Below are 21,480 nucleotides of genomic sequence, written 5' to 3' on the forward strand. Positions count from 1 at the left end.
GGGTTTTTACCTGCTCTTTAACATCTGTCACTAATGTTGCCCTTCTTCCCATTCTGGGCTTAAGAGGAATATTTCCAATTACTAGAGTCCTTGCATGCAAACTCAGCATTCAGAAACAATTGAGACATTTTATTTTTGATTATTAACCAGCATCTGCTGTAGATAAAAGCATTTTAATCTATTAACACAAATGTGTTCATGGCGGTTATTCAGACTACCCATCTACTAGATTGTACCAAACTAGAGTAAATTTAAAGAAATTGAATTCATGATACCCACTCCAAAATGATATTTTATGAACCATACTGAAAGTTGATGCTGGGTAGCTATCACAGGTTACTAGATTTTCAAGATGCATTCTTCATATCATGGTGGCATACCACAGATTCCTATACTTTTGAATGGCATCGCCTTTATTTTTATGAAAATTCTACTGCTAAGATCTCAGTGTGTGAAATGGAGAGTCAGGAGGGACGTATGAGGAATTGTGTCCAGCACAGTTGTGTAGCCCTCAGGGCTCGGAGGTTGCCCCTTTCTGAGGAGTTATGGAAAAGAGGGAGTTATGGAGGTGCGAACAAGTGTAGCATAAACTGGGTAGTGATGATTTGCATCAGCAATAGAAGTAGGCTAGGCTTTTCAAGTTTTTAATCAACTCGATTGCATAAGCGCAAGGTGGGGTCGATTTCTTTGAGTGATGTAGGAAGTTATAGGCCTATCTCTAATCTTCCCTTTTTTTAGGTAATTGATTGATTCATGCATAGTGGTGCAGTTGTGGGCATTTTTGCAAGAAGTGCAAGCTTTGAGTGACAGTCAAGTTTTAGGACTGGTTTTAGCACAGAAGTTGTGAGTGGCCATATAAGATGAGAGGATGTAGTGATTTGATGCTGTTGGATATTTCCATAGCATTTGATACTTCGGATCATGGGTATCTGAGTAAATGGTGGGGAGCAGCTTGGAGGTGGTTTGAGTCTGAAGTTTTTTTTTGTTTTTTTGTTAAGTATCGTAATTTTCAGGAAAGGATGGGCTGATGGATTTGTAGGCTGAGGTGCCCCAGGGCTCCCCTGTCTTACCAAATGTTTAATTTGTATTTTCAACCTTTCGCGGATGTGATTAGTGTTTTGGACATAAGCCCTTCTTTTATGTAGTTGTGTAATTTTTTATTCCCTAGTTGACTGCAATGGATCTTTTAAGATCTTTGATAGCAGTAAATGAGTGGTTGGTGTTGCAATTTATGCGTCTGAATATGTCTAAAATGGAAATTATGTGGGTGGGCTCTACAGGTCCCCCAACGGTTTTCTTTAGTTTCTGGGGGGGGGGGGGGGGGGGGGGTTGTGAGTAAGAAGGTGAGGTCTTAGGGCAGAATCCAAATGGAGCCTCATACTTAGGATTTTCAGGTGATGAGATGTGTGTGTGGTGAGGGTAAAATTAAGATGGCGACACAGGTTTGTTATTTGTTTCTGCCACAAGATTTTCATACTTTGGTTCAGTTTTGATCCACTTGGACTGTTGTAATGCTCGGTATGTCAGTCTTCCTAAGTTTACACTGTGTAGATTACATCTTATCCAGAATATGGTGGCCTGTTTGATTAGTTTATGGAAATTGTGGGATCATGTTACCCCTTTGCTTTATGATTTACATTGGTTTCTGATTGAGGGTTTTTTTTTTTTTGTAACAATAAATTTGTATTAAAATCAAATGAGCAGCATAAAAATTAATACAGTCTCAGAGAATAACCTGCAACTTGTTTCAACCATCAAAACTTAGTCTCTCCATCCCCTACATCTCCACCATTTTATCCAATTTGCATGTATAACAAATAGTATACTGTTGTTTTTTCAGCATACCTTGTAAACCCTGCATCCCCTCCCTTATCCTCTCACTACTTTAACAAGTTGTGTTAATTGGGACCATTCATCATGTTTGGGGTCAAAATGACCTGGTCATCTATCAGTACTCTCCTCCATCTCCCACAATGCTTAATTTCATGAGTCAGCTCGTTACTGTAGGACCAGAAGTTTCTTTCCACTGAGTGGCGACTAAGCTCTTTGCTGCAGATAAACACATCCTCTTCAATCTCCTGTGCCATTTATGTCCCTGTTTCCCAGACCCAGTAAACACCACTTCAGGTCCTTAAAAAAAAAAAAAAAGAATTCCCAAACTTCTGAACAAACTTTGAGTAATTGCAGTCCAAAATTGTCCTCCAGATATGAGATTGTTCAGTGTCACATCTGAAACACTTATCAGAGGCTGTTTGGGGAATTTTTTTTTTTTCCAGCTTTATTTTTATTTAATCATTTTTCATTGCCATACAGAATCAATACCATGTAAAAAAAATATCATCAACGGGTGTATGTAACTGAATAACACTTCTGAAAGCTTAACTACTATAGTTATTAACAGTATTAACCATGTCCCAAGCCCCCCAACTCTCCCACCCTCCCCTCCCCCATCCCCCCTTTAATCTAAAAACTATGTGTCCTTATTGGCTTACGTTAGCAGATGACCAAGTATTATACAAGTCCCATATTTTCTGATGTTGTGTTATGTGTCCTTTGCGTAGTGCAGTGAGCTTCGACATCAGTTGGATGTATTTCAGTCTTTCCAGCACGGCCGATAATTCTGGTAGCCGAGGTCGCTTCCAGGATGCTGCTAACACCAGCTTGCCTGTGACAAATACCTGCGTAGCAAATGGTGGATATGTTTTTTGGCTTCTGGCGGACGAAATGTAGGAGACAATGGTCCATTTTCAACTGATATTTTGTAGCAGTTACCAAATACACAAAGTCCACTATTTTTTCCCAATACTGGCGAGCATGTACACAAGACCACCATATATGCTGCATATCACCTACCTCCCCACAGTCCCGCCAACACAAAGCTGATCCCGAGTGGAATATCTTGAACAGGCGGCTGGGCGTATAATACCAGCTATATAATATCTTGTGCCCATTTTCTACCATTGCACTGGATATCGACACTCTGAGCAGGGACCTAAACGCTCTAACCCATTGTATTGGCTCGTAAGTATTCTCCATTGCTCGTTCCCATCTTTGTGTGTCGTGTTCTACCGGGTGGGTGCGGGCCAGCATCACTTTGTATATTCTAGAAATACCCCCCCTTCCTCCACCACCCATCAATCCCCTCTCCAGTTGTGTTTCTGTTAAATTAAGCTCCTCCATAGCTCTACGACGAATAAAATCTCGTGCCTGGTAATATTGAAAAGCTTGCAGATGGGAAAGCTCATGCTCCTGCATAGGTTCTTGGAAGGAAGGGACCTGACCTTCCTCACACATCTGCCTTAATTCACAAAGACCCATGTCCTCCCAGTCTCTGTATGCCATGTCCACTACGCCTGGTCCAAACTGGGGGGCAAATCTAAGAAATGTGTGTTTAAAGTATTTCCGGTCTGGAAAAAATTGCTCCCGTGTCTTATACCAAGTATTTAATGGCCACTGGAGAATTGGGGGACTCCTTTTGGTGAGCTCTCTGAGTGTGTGCTTTGGTAACCATGGTACTGCTCTGAGTGGATAAGGATCTAGCCAGCTCTGTTCTATACATGTCCAAATTATCCCTGTGTCCCTCAGCCAGATAGCCAAATTCGCAGGTGTGCAGCGATATAGTATGTATAGAAAGAGGGAACTCCCAATCCCTCCTCTATCTCTAAATTGGTACATCACCTCTCGTTTAACTCGTGGTGGCCTCCTCCTCCAGATAAACGAGAACACTCTACCCTGTAGGCCCCTAAAAAAGGTATCTGGTATAGCAGTAGGCAGGGCCATAAACAAGTATAGCAGTTTCGGGAGAACTATCATCTTAATGGCATTAATCCTACCCACCCATGACAAGGTCAGACCCTCCCACCTCTCCAATTCCTGAAAGATCTCTCGCACTTTGAGGAAAGTTAGTGTCAAAAATGTCTTCTAATCGACGAGGTATATTGACCCCTAGGTACCTAACGTATTTACGGGCCCATTTATATGGGAACTGCTCCTTCAGCAACTCTAAATGAGCACTGGGTAGATTTATGTCAAGTGCCTCTGACTTATTGAAGTTAATTTTAAATCCTGAGACTGCCCCATAAGTTAAGATTTCTTCCCCAATAATTGGAAAGGCTGTCAGGGGGTCCTTGAGATTAACAGGATGTCATCTGCAAACAGGAGGATTTGGTTTCTAACCCCCCTCCTTTCAGACCCTGAATGTTCAAGTTTGCTCTAATTTTGGTTGCTAGAGGCTCCATCACCAGAGCAAACAACAAAGGGGATAGTGCACATCCTTGTCTAGTACCTCTATGAAGGGAGAAGGGGCGGGTTAAAGTCCCATTTATCCGTACAGCTGCTGTTGGGGTCTTATATATTATTTGCAGCCACTCTGCAAATCTCCCCCCTATACCAGCCTTCTCCAAAATCGCAAAAAGAAATGGCCAGCTGACCTGATCGAAAGCTTTTTCTGCGTCTAGGGATAATATACATAAAGGAGTTTTGGTTATTTGTGCCCCTTGTATCACTTGCAAAGTGCGCCGTATGTTATCAAAGGTCTGGCGATTTTGCACAAACCCTGCCTGGTCTTCATGGATGAGCAGTGGAAGATATTTCTGCAGTCTAGTGGCCATAATTTTTGAAAATATCTTGTAGTCCACTCCTAATAGTGAATAGGCCTATATGAGCTGCATAGTTGAGGATCCTTGCCCGGTTTAGGCAGGACCGTAATCGTCGCCAAGTTCCATGTCGGCGGCAGACCCCGTAGTCTCATCTATCGAGTTGAAGACCTTGATTAAAGGGGGGCTATTAACTCCCAAAAATTTTATAGAATTTATTCGTAAATCCGTCAGGTCCGGGGCCTTATTAGGGATATTCCTTTAATCGTCTGCTCCACCTCTTCTAACGTAATGGGGGCCCCTAGGGTGTTGGCTAAGGCCTCGGGGAGTCTAGGGAGTTCAATGCCTGCAAGAAAATTTACAACCGCTCCTTCCCTCCTCAGATTCTGATCTATATAGATTCGTGTAATATTCCCTGAACGCCGATTCGAGAAATTCAGGGTCAGAATGCACAGTTCCCCCGCGTCTCTTGATACCCCCTATCATATTCCTGCTAACATGCTGTGCTAGTTTGTGGGCCAAGAGCCTGCTAGGTTTATTGCCAAATTCGAAGTGCGATTGGCGTGCTCTCATTAGTTTTTTGCCACATCTGCTAGTTTCTAATTCAGCAATGGTTGCGGAGGTCAGTCCACCCAGCAGCCTAATATCGAAGGGCTCTGATCAGTCCCTTGCTGCATGAGCGCCTCCGTCTGTGCTAACTGCTGGCGTAGTTTTGTTCTCCTTGGCACAGCGTGTCTTCCACGCCCGGGAGACCGGCAAAGCTATCAGGTGACTCGTACAACTGCTTTAAAAACCGCCCAACAGTAGTAGGGGAGACCTCCCCATTGTCGTTGAAAAATATAGTCTTTAATGGTTGCTCCAATTGATTAATAATAGTGGGTCAGTTAGCAAGGCGTCATATAAGCGCCAATTATGTTGCCGTCTGTCAGGTCCCTGTCCCTTAAGCTGTAAGAGCACTGTGGAATGATCCGACCAAGTGCATGGAGTGATATGGTGGTTCCCCCCCGCTATACTCAACAGTGAGGTATCACCTAACCACATATCAATTCTGGATGAGGAGTGATGTACTGCCAAGAAGTGAGTGTAAGCATGCTGTGTAGGGTTCTCACGTCGCCAGTAGTCTATAATTGCCAGCGTGTTTACAAGTCATGAAATTTCCGCCTATCCTGTCTGGCATAGTTTGTGTCAGTAGATGAGTTGTCTAATGTTGGATTAAGGTAAGATTAAAATCCCCTCCTATCAGTAGGGACCCTTCGATTTTCTCGTGAGTACTTATCTAGCTCTATAAAGAAGTCTCCTTGGTTTGTGTTGGGACCATAAACATTTATCAAGGTATATACTCTGCCATCAAGTGCAAAAACATTAACAGTACCTCCCCCCCCTTATCCTTAACACCTTCCCTGATCTCCCAGGGTTTAGACCCGGTGGAATGCTATTAGCACTCCCTTGCTTTTCGTGTTGTCAATACTGGATGCAAGTATATGGAGGGATATTGCTTATGTTACACAGATATTCATATCGGGCTTTGAGATGAGTCTCCTGTACCAAACCTATATCTATTTTAAGCCTCTGCATTTCTCGAAACAGCAATTGCCGTTCCTAGGCACATTTAGCCCTCGTACATGAGTAGCATACACTTAATTTCTCCATTGGTACTTAATGTTTTAGGTGCCATTCTGATCCCCTGCCTACACGTTGGACATCTTCCCTCTGCTTATGGCATCCTGCTTCATACCAATTCCATTCCCTCCCATCCCCCTCTCCCACATATAGAACCCTCCCCCCTCCCACATCAACCCCAATTTCTTATAGAACACCCCTGTATATACCAAATAAGTGTTTAAGTGTGAGGAAGGAACTGCTTTTTCGGCTTCCCACGTGTCCCTCATATAACACATATCTCAAACTACCTTGTATTCAAGGTTGGAGAGTTGCTCAGCGTGCGCAATATCTGGAACCAACATTAACAATATTTGTGATAACAGTAACAGACTCACCACTTGAGGTTTTGGTTAGTTCAAGTGATCTGTGTAGCGGATTGTTGACGTTGTAGCCTTTTCTGGCCTTTCCCTACTCTCTGCCTTTGGTGGGAGAGAGGTTGATGATCTTTCTGCTCGGGTTCTGCCGCTGTCCCGGGCTTCTGGCTCCGCAGCCTCGGGCAAATCGCTCGCGTCTCAGATATTGATCTTATTTGGTGTAGTTTTCCCATCTTTATAAAAGACTAGTGCGAAAGGATGTTTCCATCTGTATTGTATTTTAAGGTCTCTAAGGGTGTCTGGTGAAGGGTTTCAGTTCTCCTCTGCGTCTGAGAGTAGCTGCTGCCAAATCTTGATATTATTCAACGACATATGAGTCCCATTTAAATCCGGAGTCTGACGCGCCAATTTCAACACCCTTTTCCTTTAGCTGTAGTTGGTGAACAGGCAATGATGTCCTTTGGGTATGTATTGCGCCCAAGCGCCTGTGCACTCGGTCTAGGTGCACCGATTCCGGTTCCATAACATCTCCGTTTACCAAGAACAATTCCCAAACTACCTTTTGGATTATTTGTTCACAGTTTGATAAGTAGGGGTTTCCGGTATGCCGCGAAATCTTAGATTGCTGCGGCGGCCCCGATTTTCTAAGTCCTCAAGTTTGTCCAGTAGTTGTTGTTGCTCACCCTGCATCTTCCGAAATCTGGGTTCTAGTACTCCCAGACGTTTCGCTATGAGCTTCCACCTGGGACTCCTGTATCCTCCAGACGCGAGCCCAACTCTTGAACTTTCTCCTCTAAGTCAGTTCCTAGCGTCGCACTTCAAGCCGTAGGGCTTTCAGGTCCGCGCAAGATCCTGCCAACCAGATTTGTATATCGGAGACTCGCCCCCGTCAGATATCGCACCTTTCGGCTGTTCCAGCTGGTGCTCTGAGAGCTTGGATTTCTCTCCGTTTGCCGAGTCTTTCGTCTTCCGAACCTCCGCCATTTTGTTTTTAAACCGCTGCCGCACCACCGGAGAAAGCAAATCGCAAGAGGTCCGCTGCTATTCGAGCTGCGCTCATGTATTGCTGTTGCTCTGCGTCTTGGGCAATCCCATAGCCGTTGTTTGACTCTCCAGCCCCGGTAAACTCCGGTTTATCGCTCGTTTTCTCCGTGGGATCGTGGGAGCTTCACTCTCAAGCGTCCATGCGGTCTGGTGACGTCACTTCCTCCGAATTTTTGTTTTTAATCTATCAGGTGTATATTATCTAGATATTTTGTAGGCATTCTCTTTTAATAACACACACACTGAGGCCTTTTTAACCTCCAAAAATAATCCTTCTTCCACGCTCAGTCCTCCCTCAGTCCTGCTTCCATTGAGACATTAATGCATATTGAACTCTCTTCCTCTGATATATCAGTAGAGAACAGAGATGTGTTCCTAGTGTCACCCACAAATTTTCAAAATGCTCTGTGTCCTCCAGATCCTCTTTAAGCCAACTCTGCTGAGTTATGTAATGTTTAATCTGCAAACAGGAGACAAAAATCCCTACTGCATATACCATATTTTCCTTTAACTCTTAAAGTTATCAATAGAAATCAAACAAAATAAAACATGGAAAAGAAAATAAGATGATACCTTTTTTATTGGACATAACTTAATACATTTCTTGATTAGCTTTCGAAGGTTGCCCTTCTTCGTCAGATCGGAAATAAGCAAATGTGCTAGCTGACAATGTATATAAGTGAAAACATTCAAGCATTACTATGACAGTCTGACAGGGTGGGAGGATGGGGGTGGGTAGGAGGTATGCATGGGGACATCAAAGCGTATCATTGATATTCTAACAGGATGGGTGTTATCATTGATATTCTAACAGGATGGGTGTGGATAGGTGAGGGGTGGGGTGATCAACAGAGACATACAGCTTTATGGTTTATAATGGGCTAGGAACCCCAGATCCTTGTTAAGTCCTTTCTGTTGGGTGTTAAAATATTCAATCATTCTGACTTCAAAGGTCTTACGTTCTTGTATGGTTTTAAAGTTACCTTTCAGGATTCTCACTGTGAAGTCACTGGTACAGTGTCCTGGTCCTGTAAAATGTTGACCAACAGGTGTGGGAACCCTACTGGCACCAGCATTGTTCATGTGATGTCTATGTAAATTGAATCTTGTCTTAAGCATCTGGCCTGTTTCTCCAATATAGCATGCTTCGTTACATTTTTTACACCGAATGATATATATACCACATTGGAAGATGAGCAAGTGAAAGATCCCTTTATGTTGAATATCTTTCCTTTGTGGATGACTTTGGGGTCCTGTGAAATAGTTTGGCATAGTTTGCAACTGGATAAATTACAGGGAAGTGTGCCCTTCTGTTCCTTTTCAGTCTGTGATGGAAGTTTACTTCTGATTAGCTTGTGTTTTAAGTTGGGTGGCTGTCGGAAGGCCAGTACTGGTGGGGATGGGAATATCTCTTTCAGTAATTCATCCTCCTGGAGTATAGGTTGTAGATCTCTTATGATTTTCCTCAGTTTTTCCAGCTCTGAATTGTATGTCACTACAAGGGGGATTCTGTCTGTGGATTTTTCTCCTTGTACTGTAGCAGATTCTCCCTGGGTGTTTTGAGGGAGGAGGCAATATTCTTGGAGATTATTTTGGGGTTGTAGCCTTTCTGTTTGAAGGATGCAGTCAGGCTTTTAAGGTGTCTGTCTCTGTCCCCTGGGTCAGAGCAGATACGGTGGTATCTTGTGGCTTGGCTGTAAATGATGGATCTTTTTGTATGTGAAGGATGGAAGCTGGAGTTGTGGAGGTAGCTGCATCTGTCTGTGGGTTTCTTGTATATAGATGTTTGTATACAGCCATCACTGATTGAGACCGTGGTGTCCAAAAAATTGACTTTTTCTGGTGAATAGTCAATTTTGAATCTGATTGTAGGATGGTATGTATTGAAGGCAGAATAAAATTGTTTCAGAGTTTCTTCACCCTCCGTCCAAATCATAAAAATGTCATTGATGTACCGGTAGTATTTTAGAGGTTTGGTCTGGTGTGTATTCAGAAATACACACCCAGCCCAAAGTACACCCCACCCCTCACCTATCCACACCTATCCTGTTAGAATATCAATGATATGCTTTGTCCCCATGCATACCTCCTACCCACCCCCATCCTCCCACCCTGTCAGACTGTCATAGTAATGCTTGAATGTTTTCACTTATATACACTGTCAGCTAGCACATTTGCTTATTTCCGATCTGACGAAGAAGGGCAACCTTCGAAAGCTAATCAAGAAATGTATTAAGTTATGTCCAATAAAAAAGGTATCATCTTATTTTCTTTTCCATGTTTTATTTTGTTTGATTTCTATTGATAACCTTAAGAGTGGACTAACACGGCTACCACACTCCTTCCCTTTAACTCTTCAAATTCTAATTCCCCCACATCTAACAAATCTGGAAACCTGGTAGTCCCTCTCTCCCGCCTGAGAAAAGTACTCCCATGACCTGCCACAAAGGAAAGCACCTTACAAATACGTGCCATTAAAGGTACTTCGAGCCACACATGTTTGATTTGAGAGAGCCCCAAAGTGTCAACAAATGCACCACAATTGGATTGGTAGTCAATGTTTTATAATCTTTTGGTGGAAGAGAAGCCCAAAGTACATCCTGAAATGCCCAGTCGTTTCATCAAAGTCACCGTCTTATCCTGCCAAACCTCCCACTCAGATAAAAGTTTCAACTGTGGTGCTCAGTAGTACCATAACAAATTAGAAGCACTGCTGCCACTCATCTCTGCCTACCACATTAAAGACTTGGATAGTCTGGAAGATCTTGCTCCTCCTATTTCTGCCTCTGAAACTATGTAGATTTGCTTGAAGATGTAATACATCAGCCCAAGGCACTAAAAGTGGCAAAATTTGAAAGAAGAAGAAGCGAGGAAGTTTGTTCATCTTTACTGCAGTTGTGTCCCCACCAAGATAACTATCTCCTCTCCCCATTGCCTTAAATTGCGATAAATTTGTATAAATATATAAGTACATAAATAATGCCACACTGGGAAAAGACCAAGGGTCCATCGAGCCCAGCATCCTGTCCACGACAGCGGCCAATCCAGGCCAAGGGCACCTGGCGAGCTTCCCAAACGTACAAACATTCTATACATGTTATTCCTGGAATTGTGGATTTTTCCCAAGTCCATTTAGTAGCAGTTTATGGACTTGTTCTTTAGGAAACCATCTAACCCCTTTTTAAACTCTGCTAAGCTAACTGCCTTTACCACGTTCTCCGGCATCAAATTCCAGAGTTTAATTATGCGTAGGGTGAAGAAATATTTTCTCCGATTTGTTTTAAATTTACTACACTGTAGTTTCATCGCATGCCCCCTAGTCCTAGTATTTTTGGAAAGCGTGAACAGACGCTTCACATCCACCTGTTCCACTGCACTCATTATTTTATATACCTCTATCATGTCTCCCCTCAGCCGTCTCTTCTCCAAGCTGAAAAGCCATAGCCTCCTTAGTCTTTCTTCATAGGGAAGTCGTCCATCCCCGCTATCATTTTAGTCGCCCTTCGTTGCACCTTTTCCAATTCTACTATATCTTTTTTGAGATGTGGCGACCAGAATTGAACACAATACTCAAGGTGCGGTCGCACCATGGAGCGATACAACGGCATTATAACATCCTGTTTTCCATACCTTTCCTAATAATACCCAACATTCTATTTGCTTTCCTAGCCGCAGCAGCACACTGAGCAGAAGGTTTCAGTGTATTATCGACGACGACACCCAGATCCCTTTCTTGGTCCGTAACTCCTAACGTGGAACCTTGCATGACGTAGCTATAATTCGGGTTCTTTTTTCCCAACGTGCATCACCTTGCACTTGCTCACATTAAATGTCATCTGCCATTTAGCCGCCCAGTCTCCCAGTTTCGTAAGGTCCTTCTGTAATTTTTCACAATCCTGTCGCGAGTTAACGACTTTGAATAACTTTGTGTCATCAGCAACTTTAATTACCTCGCTAGTTACTCCCATCTCTAAATCATTTATAAATATATTAAAAGCAGTGGTCCTAGCACAGACCTCTGAGGAACCCCACTAACTACCCTTCTCCATTGTGAATACTGCCCATTTAACCCCACTCTCTGTTTCCTGTCCTTCAACCAGTTTTTAATCCACAATAGGACATTTCCTCCTATCCCATGACCCTCCAATTTCCTCTGCAGCCTTTCATGAGGTACCTTGTCAAACGCCTTTTGAAAATCGAGATACACGATATCAACCGGTTCCCCTTTGTCCACATGTTTGTTTACTCCTTCAAAGAATTGAAGTAAATTGGTCAGGCAAGATTTCCCCACACAAAAGCAGTAGACCACACAGTAGACCGCACCTTGAATACTGTGTGCAATTCTGGTCACTGCATCTCAAAAAAAGATATAGTGGAATTAGAAAAGTTACATGGAAGTGTGACAAAAATGATAAAGGGGATGGGACAACTTCCCTATGAGGAAATGCTGAAATGGCTTGGGCTCCTCAGCTTGGAGAAAAGGTGGCTGAGGGGAGATGATAGAGGTATACAAAATACTGAGTGGAGTGGAACGGGTAGATGCGAGTCACTTGTTTATTCTTTCCAAAAGTACTAGGACTAGGGGGCATGCTGTGAAACTACAAAGTAGTAAATTTAAGATGAATCAGAGAAAATATTTCTTCACTCAACATTTTATTAAACTCTGGAATTCGTTGCCAGAGCATGTGGTAAAACCGGTTAGCTTAGTGAGGTTTAAGGTTTGGATAGGTTCCTAAACAAAAAGTCCATAAGCCATTATTAAAATGGACTTGGGAAAATCCACTGCTTATTTCTGGGATAAGCAGCATAAAATGTATTGTACTGTTTTGGGATCTTGCCAGATACTTTGACCTGAATTGGCCACTGTTGGAAACAGGATGCTCGGCTTGATGAGCCTTCGGTACTTATGTCTAATATATATTATGGGTACAGTTATGAACTATGAAATATGAACCATGGTTAAGACCTGTAAGAGCTAAGGCTTTAGGCTGATAGGCCTCAGTGTCTCTTAGTTGACCTCTTTACTGAATCAGAGCTCTTGGTCTGCTAGCACCTAAGTAAACACTATAAACTTAGTTGTGCACCCTAGAGCAGAGTCAAAGGGGCAAAGCCATAAATCGTGAGGCCCAGGAACTTATGATCTGATAAGCTGGCGTGGGAAAGGTGCAATTATGGATGAACAGAAGAATGTGAGATTTAGTGACGTGGGGATAGATGGTATGAATAGAAGACAGAATGATTTCTCAGGAAAATAAGTGCTGAACACAAAAGGTATATAAACAGCTATATCAGAGCATTACGTTGGGGAGAGGTGGAGGTAGACCACATGGTTGGGTCCCCCGCGCATCCCATGAGAAACTAGCATTTGTAATTGTAAATTACTCCTGATAAATAATAAAAGAATTGCCTTTCTCATATTCTTGTAGTTTTGGTTTCTTTTACTCCTCCCAGTTGAGAATGGCTGGTTTATGCTAATTTGGGAGGGGATACAAGCAGCCTAAAACACTAAAAATCTGGATGCCAAGAATCTGGACTGCAAGTTCTGCATAACACCTCCCTCCTGCACCCCCCCCCCCCCCCCCCCCCCCCCCCCCGCAGTCTGGCATTTCCACTCCTTCCCTGTCCACAGCTCTCTCACTTCCACGGATGTTGCATCAGAAGGGGCAGGGTAGGTCAGAGGGAAAGGCCCGGAGCAGGCTGGAGGTGGCCTGTGATTCACGAAAGAATTCTGAAAAGGAATTGTACACTGGGGTAGTCAGAGAGAACTGCAGGCAGGGCCAGGAGGGGAAAGAGAGACACCAGACCGTGTAGGGGGGGAGAGAGGGGAGAGGCATAGCCACAGGGGGGCCTTCAGGGCCCTGGGTCCCCTCTTTTGAGGAAGAGAGTCTCTGCATGGGGATAACCCTGTTGTAACAAACGATCCTCCCCTGTGTGGTGGTGACTCCCATTAACTCTGACTTATCTAAATTGACTTTGGACCCAGAGACCCTACTATTGTTAAGCAATTCTTGTAACAATATGATTAACATAAGTCCTGGTAATAACACACAAAATGTCATCAGCATTCAAAGCTAATATGCCCTCACAGGGTTCCACAGTCAGCCCTTTAAAATCAACCATGGGATGTATCTGCTTGGCCAGTGGCTCTATCAATAGTGCAAAAAGCATGGGTGACAGGTGGCACCCTTGATGGGTGTCCTATTCAATAGAGAAAGAAGCAGTATATCCCCTGTTGACTAGTCCAAGCTAAGGGCCCTTTCATATAGTTTCATAATCCATCCAACAAATCCTGGGCCGAAGTCCAGTTTCTGTAGGATCTGCCACAAAAATGGCCATGCAACCCTATCAGAGTTTCTCTGCATTGAGAGCAACATGTTCCCCAGATCATTGTGCATTCCAGATTTATATATTCAGTGTCCTCTGAATATTATCCACCACTTGCCTTTTGGGCATAAAGCTTGACTGGTCCATCTGGACTGATCTGGGAAGCACACTTTCCCATCCTTTCCGCCATAATCTTTGCTAAAATCTATTTTTATTTTTTTTAATTCTATTGTATTCTTTATTGTAGATTTAAATATTATGCCAAGATATTTAATACCGTTCTTACAACATGTTGGTATTGATGTATGCAGTATACATTTAATGGTAACAGTATAACCAGAAAGAGATCCGAACCGTTCAATAAAATTGAAAATTTCCAGTAATGACTGTTCAGGAGAAGAAACATATGAGAGGACATCACTGGTATATGCTGATAATTTAACAGAGATTCCCGCTATGGTTATACCTTTAACATTTGCACATTTGTATGTTGAACTGTTTTTGGGCTTGCTCCCAACTATATGATCCCTTTAGTCTATCTTCCAAAGAGTGATAAATGTGTGTGAATTCCTTTATTCTAATTAGAATGAGTTAAATCGAGGAGAATGTAGTCCCAAAGTTTACCTTACCAGTCCTGCTAATATGGAATTCATTGCCTGTTGAGCTCAGAACTGAGATTGATTATTTGAAATTTAAGAACATAAGAACCGCCATACTGGGAAAAGACCAAGGGTGCATCAAGCCCAGCATTCTATCTCCAACAGTGGCCAATCCAGGCTTCAAGAACCCGGCAAAACCTTAAAAAAAAAAAATAATAATATTTTTAATAATGTTCAATGGACTTTTCCCTCAGGAATCTGTGCAAACCCCCTTTAAACTCCATAAGGCCAACTGCTGTCACTACATTTTCCGGCAACGAGTTCCAGAGTCCAACTACACGCTGAGTAAAGAAAAACTTTCTCCTGTTTGTTTTAAATCTGCCATATTCTAGCTTCATCTTGTGTCCCCCTGGTTCTATTGTTGTTTGACAGTGTAAACAAACACTTCACATCTGTCGCTCTACTCTACTCATTATTTTGTAGACTTCTATCATATCACCCCTCAGCTGCCTTTTCTCCAAGCTGAAGAGCCATAACGTTCTCAGTCTTTCTTCATAAGGAAGTCGTTGCATCCCTTTTATCATTCTTGCCACCCTTCTCTGCACCTATTCCTTTATATCTTGAGATGCGACGACTAGAATTGGACACAATATTCGAGGTGCGGTCACACCATGGAGCGATACAACGGCATTATAACATCCTTGTGTTTGTTTTCTATCCCTTTCCTAATAATACCCAACATTCTGTGTGCTTTCTTAGCTGCAGCAGCACACTGAGCAGACATTTTTAACGTCTTATCCACAATGACTCCCAGATCCCTTTCTAGGTCTGTGACTCCTAATGCGGAACCTTGCATGACATAGCTGTAATTCGGGTTCCTCTTACCCACATGCATCACTTTGCACTTGTCAACATTGAACTTCATCTGCCACTTGGATGCCCAATCCCCCAGTCTTGTGAGGCCCTCATGTAATCTTTCACACTCCTCCTGCGACTTGACGACCCTGAATAATTTAGTGACATCTGCGAATTTAATTACCTCACTAGTTACTCCCATCTCTAGGTCATTTATAAATATGTTAAAAAGCAGCGGTCCCAGCACAGACCCCTGCGGGACCCCACTAACTACCATTCTCCATTGAGAATACTGAGCATTCAATCCTACTCTCTGCTTCCTATCTTTCAACCACTTCCTAATCCTTAGTAATACCCTACCGCCGATCCCATGACTCTCCAGTTTCCTCTGGAGTCTTTCATGAGGCACTTTTTCAAACACCTTTTGAAAATCCAGATACACAATATCCACCGGCTCCCCATTGTCCACATGTGTGTTCACCCCCTCAAAAAAAATGCAGTAGATTGGTGAAGCAAGACTTCCCTTCACTAAATCTGTGTTGACTAGGTCTCATCGGCCCATGTTTTTGTATGTGCTCTGTAATTTTATCCTTAATAATAGCCTCTACCATTTTGCCCGGTACCGACGTCAGACTCTCACCGGTCTATAATTTCCCGGATCTCCTCTGGAATCTTTTATAAAAATCGGCGTAACATTGGCTACCCTCCAGTCTTCCGGTACCACACCTGATTTTAGGGATAGATTGCATATTACTAACAGTAGCTCTACAAGTTCATTTTTCAGTTCTAGTAATACTCTGGGATGAATACCAGTCCTGGTGATTTACTACTCTTCAGTTTGTAGAACTGACCCATTACATCCTCCAAGTTTACAGAGAATTCGTTTAGCTTCTCTGACTCGCCTGCTTCAAATACCCTTTCCGGCACCGGTGGCCCACCCAAATCCTCCTTGGTGAAGACTGAAGCAAAGATTTCATTTAATTTCTCTGCTACGGCTTTGTCTTCCCTGATCGCCCCTTGAACACCATTTTCGTCCAACGGCCCAACTGATTCTTTAGCCGGCTTCCTGCTTTTAATGTATTTAAAAAACATTTTTTACAATGTATTTTCGCTTCTAATGCTAACTTTTTTTTTATCAATGTCCTTTTTTGCCCTCCTTATCTCCGCTTTACATTTGGCTTGGCATTCCTTATGTTTTATCTTGTTATTTTCAGTTGGTTCTCTTCTCCACTTTCTGAAGGATTGTGTTTTGTTTTGTTTTTTTGCTCTAATGGCTTCCTTTTCCTTATGTTTAGCCATGCCGGCTGACATTTGGTCTTTTTGCCTCTTTTTCTAATACGCGGAATATATTTCTCCTGTACCTCTAGGATGACGTCAGACGAGGGCGGGCCAGGGAGGGAAGGAGGGAAGTCCGAAGGGAAATGATCAGCTGTTGCTTGCTGCAGCGCCTTCACACGGAGGTCAGAGGCTCTGTGAGGGCCCGGCCCGGTGGCAGACGGAGGGGGGCGGGTTGAGGGTGAGCGGCGGCGGCGATGACATCAGAGGGGCGGCGGGTGCGAGCAGGGCCATGTCTAGGGTCTCTGGCGCCCCCCTTCAGACTATCAGTTGGCGCTCCCCCACCCGGACCTGCCTGGCTCCAAGGCGCGTGGAAGAGCGGGGCGGTGCCAAAGAGCAGAGCGCTGCTCCCCCAAGCTGCCATCTGGGGCGCAATGGATGAAATGGCTGGGTTTGGCCTGCAAAGGAGGCTCTGAGCATACTTCTCAGTCAGCCTGAGCCTCCTCAGCTCCATCCCCGATTCCCCGGCACTTTAAATTTACCTCGCTCCGTCTCCGACGTCGTTCCCTCTGTGTCCCACCCTCAAGGAAATGACATCAGAAGAAGGCGGGACACGGAATGAGCGAAGGGAAGGCTGGTGGAGAGAAGTTAGACAGGCAGCGCTTTCACTGATGCGTAGACGTCTGAGGCGGAGCGAGGTAAATTTAAAGCGCCGGGGAATCGGGGATGGTGCGAAGTATGGTTTAAAAAAAAAAATACAACTCAACGGCACGGTGCCCTTGAAGGCAGGCGCCCCCCTGCGGCGCTTACCCCGCTTACCATGTTGGCACAGCCCTGGGTGCGGGGCCCCGGGGAGGGTGGAGGTTGGCGGGGAGGCGGGGCTGCGAGAAGCTGCCATTTCAATGCAGAGGGAGCGGCGGTGATCTCAGGGGGGGGGGGAGGATATCCATAAAGGACGTCCATAGGCACAGCTCGTCTTTTTATATATATATATATATATATATATATATATATATATATATATATATATATATACAGTGAAGGACGTCCATAAAGGACGTCCTTGGCATGCGCAGAGCAGCCAGCATAATGCTGGCTGCTCTGCGCATGTTCGACCGGCCGACTGTTTAACGATGGAATAGAGAATGCAAGTGAGCTACAACGAGCAGCTCATTTGCATTCCTATTCCTTGATGCATGCCCGTTCCTTACCGATTTGCTAAGGAAATCGGTAAGGGAAGGGCTTTAACGATTTTTTAGTGCATCTTGCCCTAACTGAGTTAACTTTTATTACACATTTGCAGGGAAACTTTAACCAAAATAAGGCACCCAGTTGCAAAACCCTAGGGCGTCTCTTTTGGGTTACTCTTGCAATATCAGGAGATAGTCTTATCTTACAGTTTATAAAAAGTTCATCTCTGTGACGAAAAAATTTTTCAGGATCCAATCACAATCAGGTTCCAATACAAATGTCACAATGTTGCTGGTGTCCCTGTCTCGTCCTCTTGAATTATCTGAGTTAAATTAAGTATATCAAAAGAAGCTGCTTCTCTTTCAATTTGAGTATTAGATTCTTTTTTTCTTATATGGTGGTCTCAGTGAAAATATTTAATACAAAGATAACGTAACTACCCAACAGTGATCACAACCCCCACCCCCCTTCTATTCTCAATATTCCATGAAAATTTGAGGAAGAATCCTCTAATTGGCTATATAATGCCAAGTGCCTATCAGCGGAGTGCACCCGAAAGTGTCAAAAGAGCTGTAAGGCGATACATAGCATTCCACTGGTCCAATCTGTACACCACTACAAAAAGACTGGGGACCTGGGGCAATTTTCAAGTGGTAGCAATAACCACCTTAGCTGCAGTTGGTCCAAGTCTCAACAATAGGTCCGCACTCTCAGCCAATTGGGGAAACTGTACATTCAAATGTACATACTCCACACTCAATTCGAGGTCCTCCTACAAAATCTGAGAAAACATATGGAATACACAAATCCTTAAAGATTGCACAAGAGGACAATCCCACCACATCTGACAGTAAATCTCCTGGCTCCCACAACCCCTCCAACAAAGATCTGACACAGATCCCCATTTTGGCAAATCTCACAGGAGTAAAATTCCATCTAAAGAGGACCTTATACCCATTCTCCATAAATAAAGTGTACATACCCAATGTAGACTTGCGCTAACGTACAAAATTATTATATAATTTAAGCAATTTGAGGGAGATATATAAATTGGAATGTTGTAAAAATTCTACAGGGAAGCTGTGTCTGCCTGGAGCTTTCCTAGGGTTTTTTGTTGAGGACAAGAACGTCATATATGCCAAAAAAGTACAACTAGAAAATATAACACCAATTTCCCCATTCCCAACCCAAAATCCCACCCCAGGCTGTCACTCTGTATTACATTTTTTTTAATCCCCTCCCCTTCTGCCTGAACCAAAGAAACCTGTCCACTCATCAGTCTACAATAAAGGCAGAAAAAAGAAGCCAACGAAAGTATTATTCATCTCTAAACAGCAATCAAGAGCAACCCATGCCCTCTTTCCAGCCAAGATATATGTCCCAAACTTTATGAAAGGATTGAATATATCCATTCTTCAATGCAGTCAACTTAGGCATAAGACAGTCTAGTTTTTGAAATACTTGATCTGTTGATGGCTTGTGTTTTTGTTTCCAGTGCGTTGCTATTAAGTTTGCTTGCTGTAAAAAGGTTACAAGCCAGTTTATGCAAGTTCAGCTAGACACCTACCTGCTTTACATGGAGTAAGCAATGCCACAGCTACAGGAGATAGCTCCCTTCGTTGATCGTGGTAAAAAGTTTTAAGGCTCAGTGCCAAATCTCCAGTCATACCACAGGGTCACCAGCATTGCACTGTGTCCGTTTTAAACATTTTACAAAGGCGAGGTGGGGTGTAGTTCTACCTGTAAAGAATCTTATAACCTTTTTTAACCATGGGAGTAACTACAGACACTTTTAATAATTTCTTAAAAATCTTTTCCCAAGTAGCATAGTCAAGTGGTTGGTGAATGTCAGTTTCCCACTTAGCCATATAGGTTAGTATGAGTGGTATGGAAGAGCAGAGCCTGAAGAGGACAGGTACAAATCAAGGTAGGGTATACACAAAAAGTAGCACATATGAGTTTATCTTGTTGGGCAGACTGGATAGACCGTGCAGGTCTTTCTGCCGTCATCTACTATGTTACTTGTATACTTGTCCCTCACCTTGTCCAAGTGCAGCACTTTCTCCTCCATTCCCCACCTCACTCCACAGAGCCAGTCATCTTACCTCCTCTGGTCGTCGTCTGCCCACACTGTGATCCTCAGTCATCTTCATTCATTCTCTGCTTCTGTACCCTGTTACAGATCGTTTCTTCCTTGCAGCACTGCTGCTGCTGCCTCTCAGGTCCTAATTGGGCCCAAAGTTGGTTATCTCCATCAGTTGTTTTATTCTAATAATCAGACTAATCTCTCATATGTACATAAGTACATAAGTACATAAGTAGTGCCATACTGGGAAAGACCAAAGGTCCATCTAGCCCAGCATCCTGTCACCGACAGTGGCCAATCCAGGTCAAGGGCACCTGGCACGCTCTCCAAACGTAAAAACATTCCAGACAAGTTATACCTAAAAATGCGGAATTTTTCCAAGTCCATTTAATAGCGGTCTATGGACTTGTCCTTTAGGAATCTATCTAACCCCTTTTTAAACTCCGTCAAGCTAACCGCCCGTACCACGTTCTCCGGCAACGAATTCCAGAGTCTAATTACACGTTGGGTGAAGAAAAATTTTCTCCGATTCGTTTTAAATTTACCACACTGTAGCTTCAACTCATGCCCTCTAGTCCTAGTATTTTTGGATAGCGTGAACAGTCGCTTCACATCCACCCGATCCATTCCACTCATTATTTTATACACTTCTATCATATCTCCCCTCAGCCGTCTCTTCTCCAAGCTGAAAAGCCCTAGCCTTCTCAGCCTCTCCTTTCTTTATTTGATGTTTGAACACTCATTTTGTGGACTTCTTGTGATACTCCTTAGTTGTAAAGTCGTTCTAGGAAGGAGAAGTCTTTTTGCAGGGTGTCAAAGAGCAAGTTCAGAGAGATGTGTGGGTTTGGTCCAAAAAGAGAAGGACATGATCCGTCTCTTCAGACAGGCATTCACAGATGTAAGCTAGTATTTCCACCCTCCTGTATCTTCTCAGGGTGAGTTGGGGGGGGGGGGGGGGGGAGAGAGACAGTTCCAAGCTTATGATATCTCCTTAATTGCCTACATTTTCTCAAGTGGGATTTCTACAGCCTTGACTTTCTTGGCATCCCCTGTACCACCCAAGGAGCTGTGAGCAGAGGTTGATTTTTTCCAGCCTTGTGGCAGCAGCTTGTCTTGGACTTCCATCATTTGAACTTAGTCTTCTACATGCTGCTTGTTTGTCCCTAAGGCATTTCTATCATTCATGCACACACTGAACAGTAATGGTTGCTGTGAGATTGGTGGTGGTCAGGGTCAGAAGAAGTTTATCATACTACCATCTTCTTGTGATGATTGTGCAAGAGTGATGCCTCTAGCACCCTTCTTATTGCCTTTGCTATTTTTCTCTCTTCTGTAGGTCTGGGAAGCAGCTGATGTTCTAATTAAAGCTGCTCTCCCTCTCACCACCAGTGACACCAAAACAGTATCTGAATGGATCAGTCAGATGGCTACTCTGCCTCAAGCCTCCAACCTAGCCACTCGCATCTTGCTTCTCACACTGCTGTTTGAGGTGAGAGTCCTTTCCTTTTTGCCCAGGAGTAGGTTACTGTTAGAAT

General features: G+C 43.5%; 1 protein-coding gene across 1 annotated transcript in view; it reads left to right on the forward strand.

Annotated features, from left to right (window-relative positions):
- The window catches only part of HUWE1 (HECT, UBA and WWE domain containing E3 ubiquitin protein ligase 1), a 1,034,695-nt gene that overhangs the window by 507,570 nt on the left and 505,645 nt on the right, over window positions 1–21,480 (forward strand). The window contains 1 exon segment of the mRNA XM_030194273.1: window positions 21,282–21,434. Coding sequence (XP_030050133.1) covers window positions 21,282–21,434 — 153 coding nt within the window.

This window comes from Microcaecilia unicolor, chromosome 2 (genome assembly GCF_901765095.1).
Source record: "Microcaecilia unicolor chromosome 2, aMicUni1.1, whole genome shotgun sequence".
In the NCBI taxonomy this organism is placed as follows: Eukaryota; Metazoa; Chordata; class Amphibia; order Gymnophiona; family Siphonopidae; genus Microcaecilia; species Microcaecilia unicolor.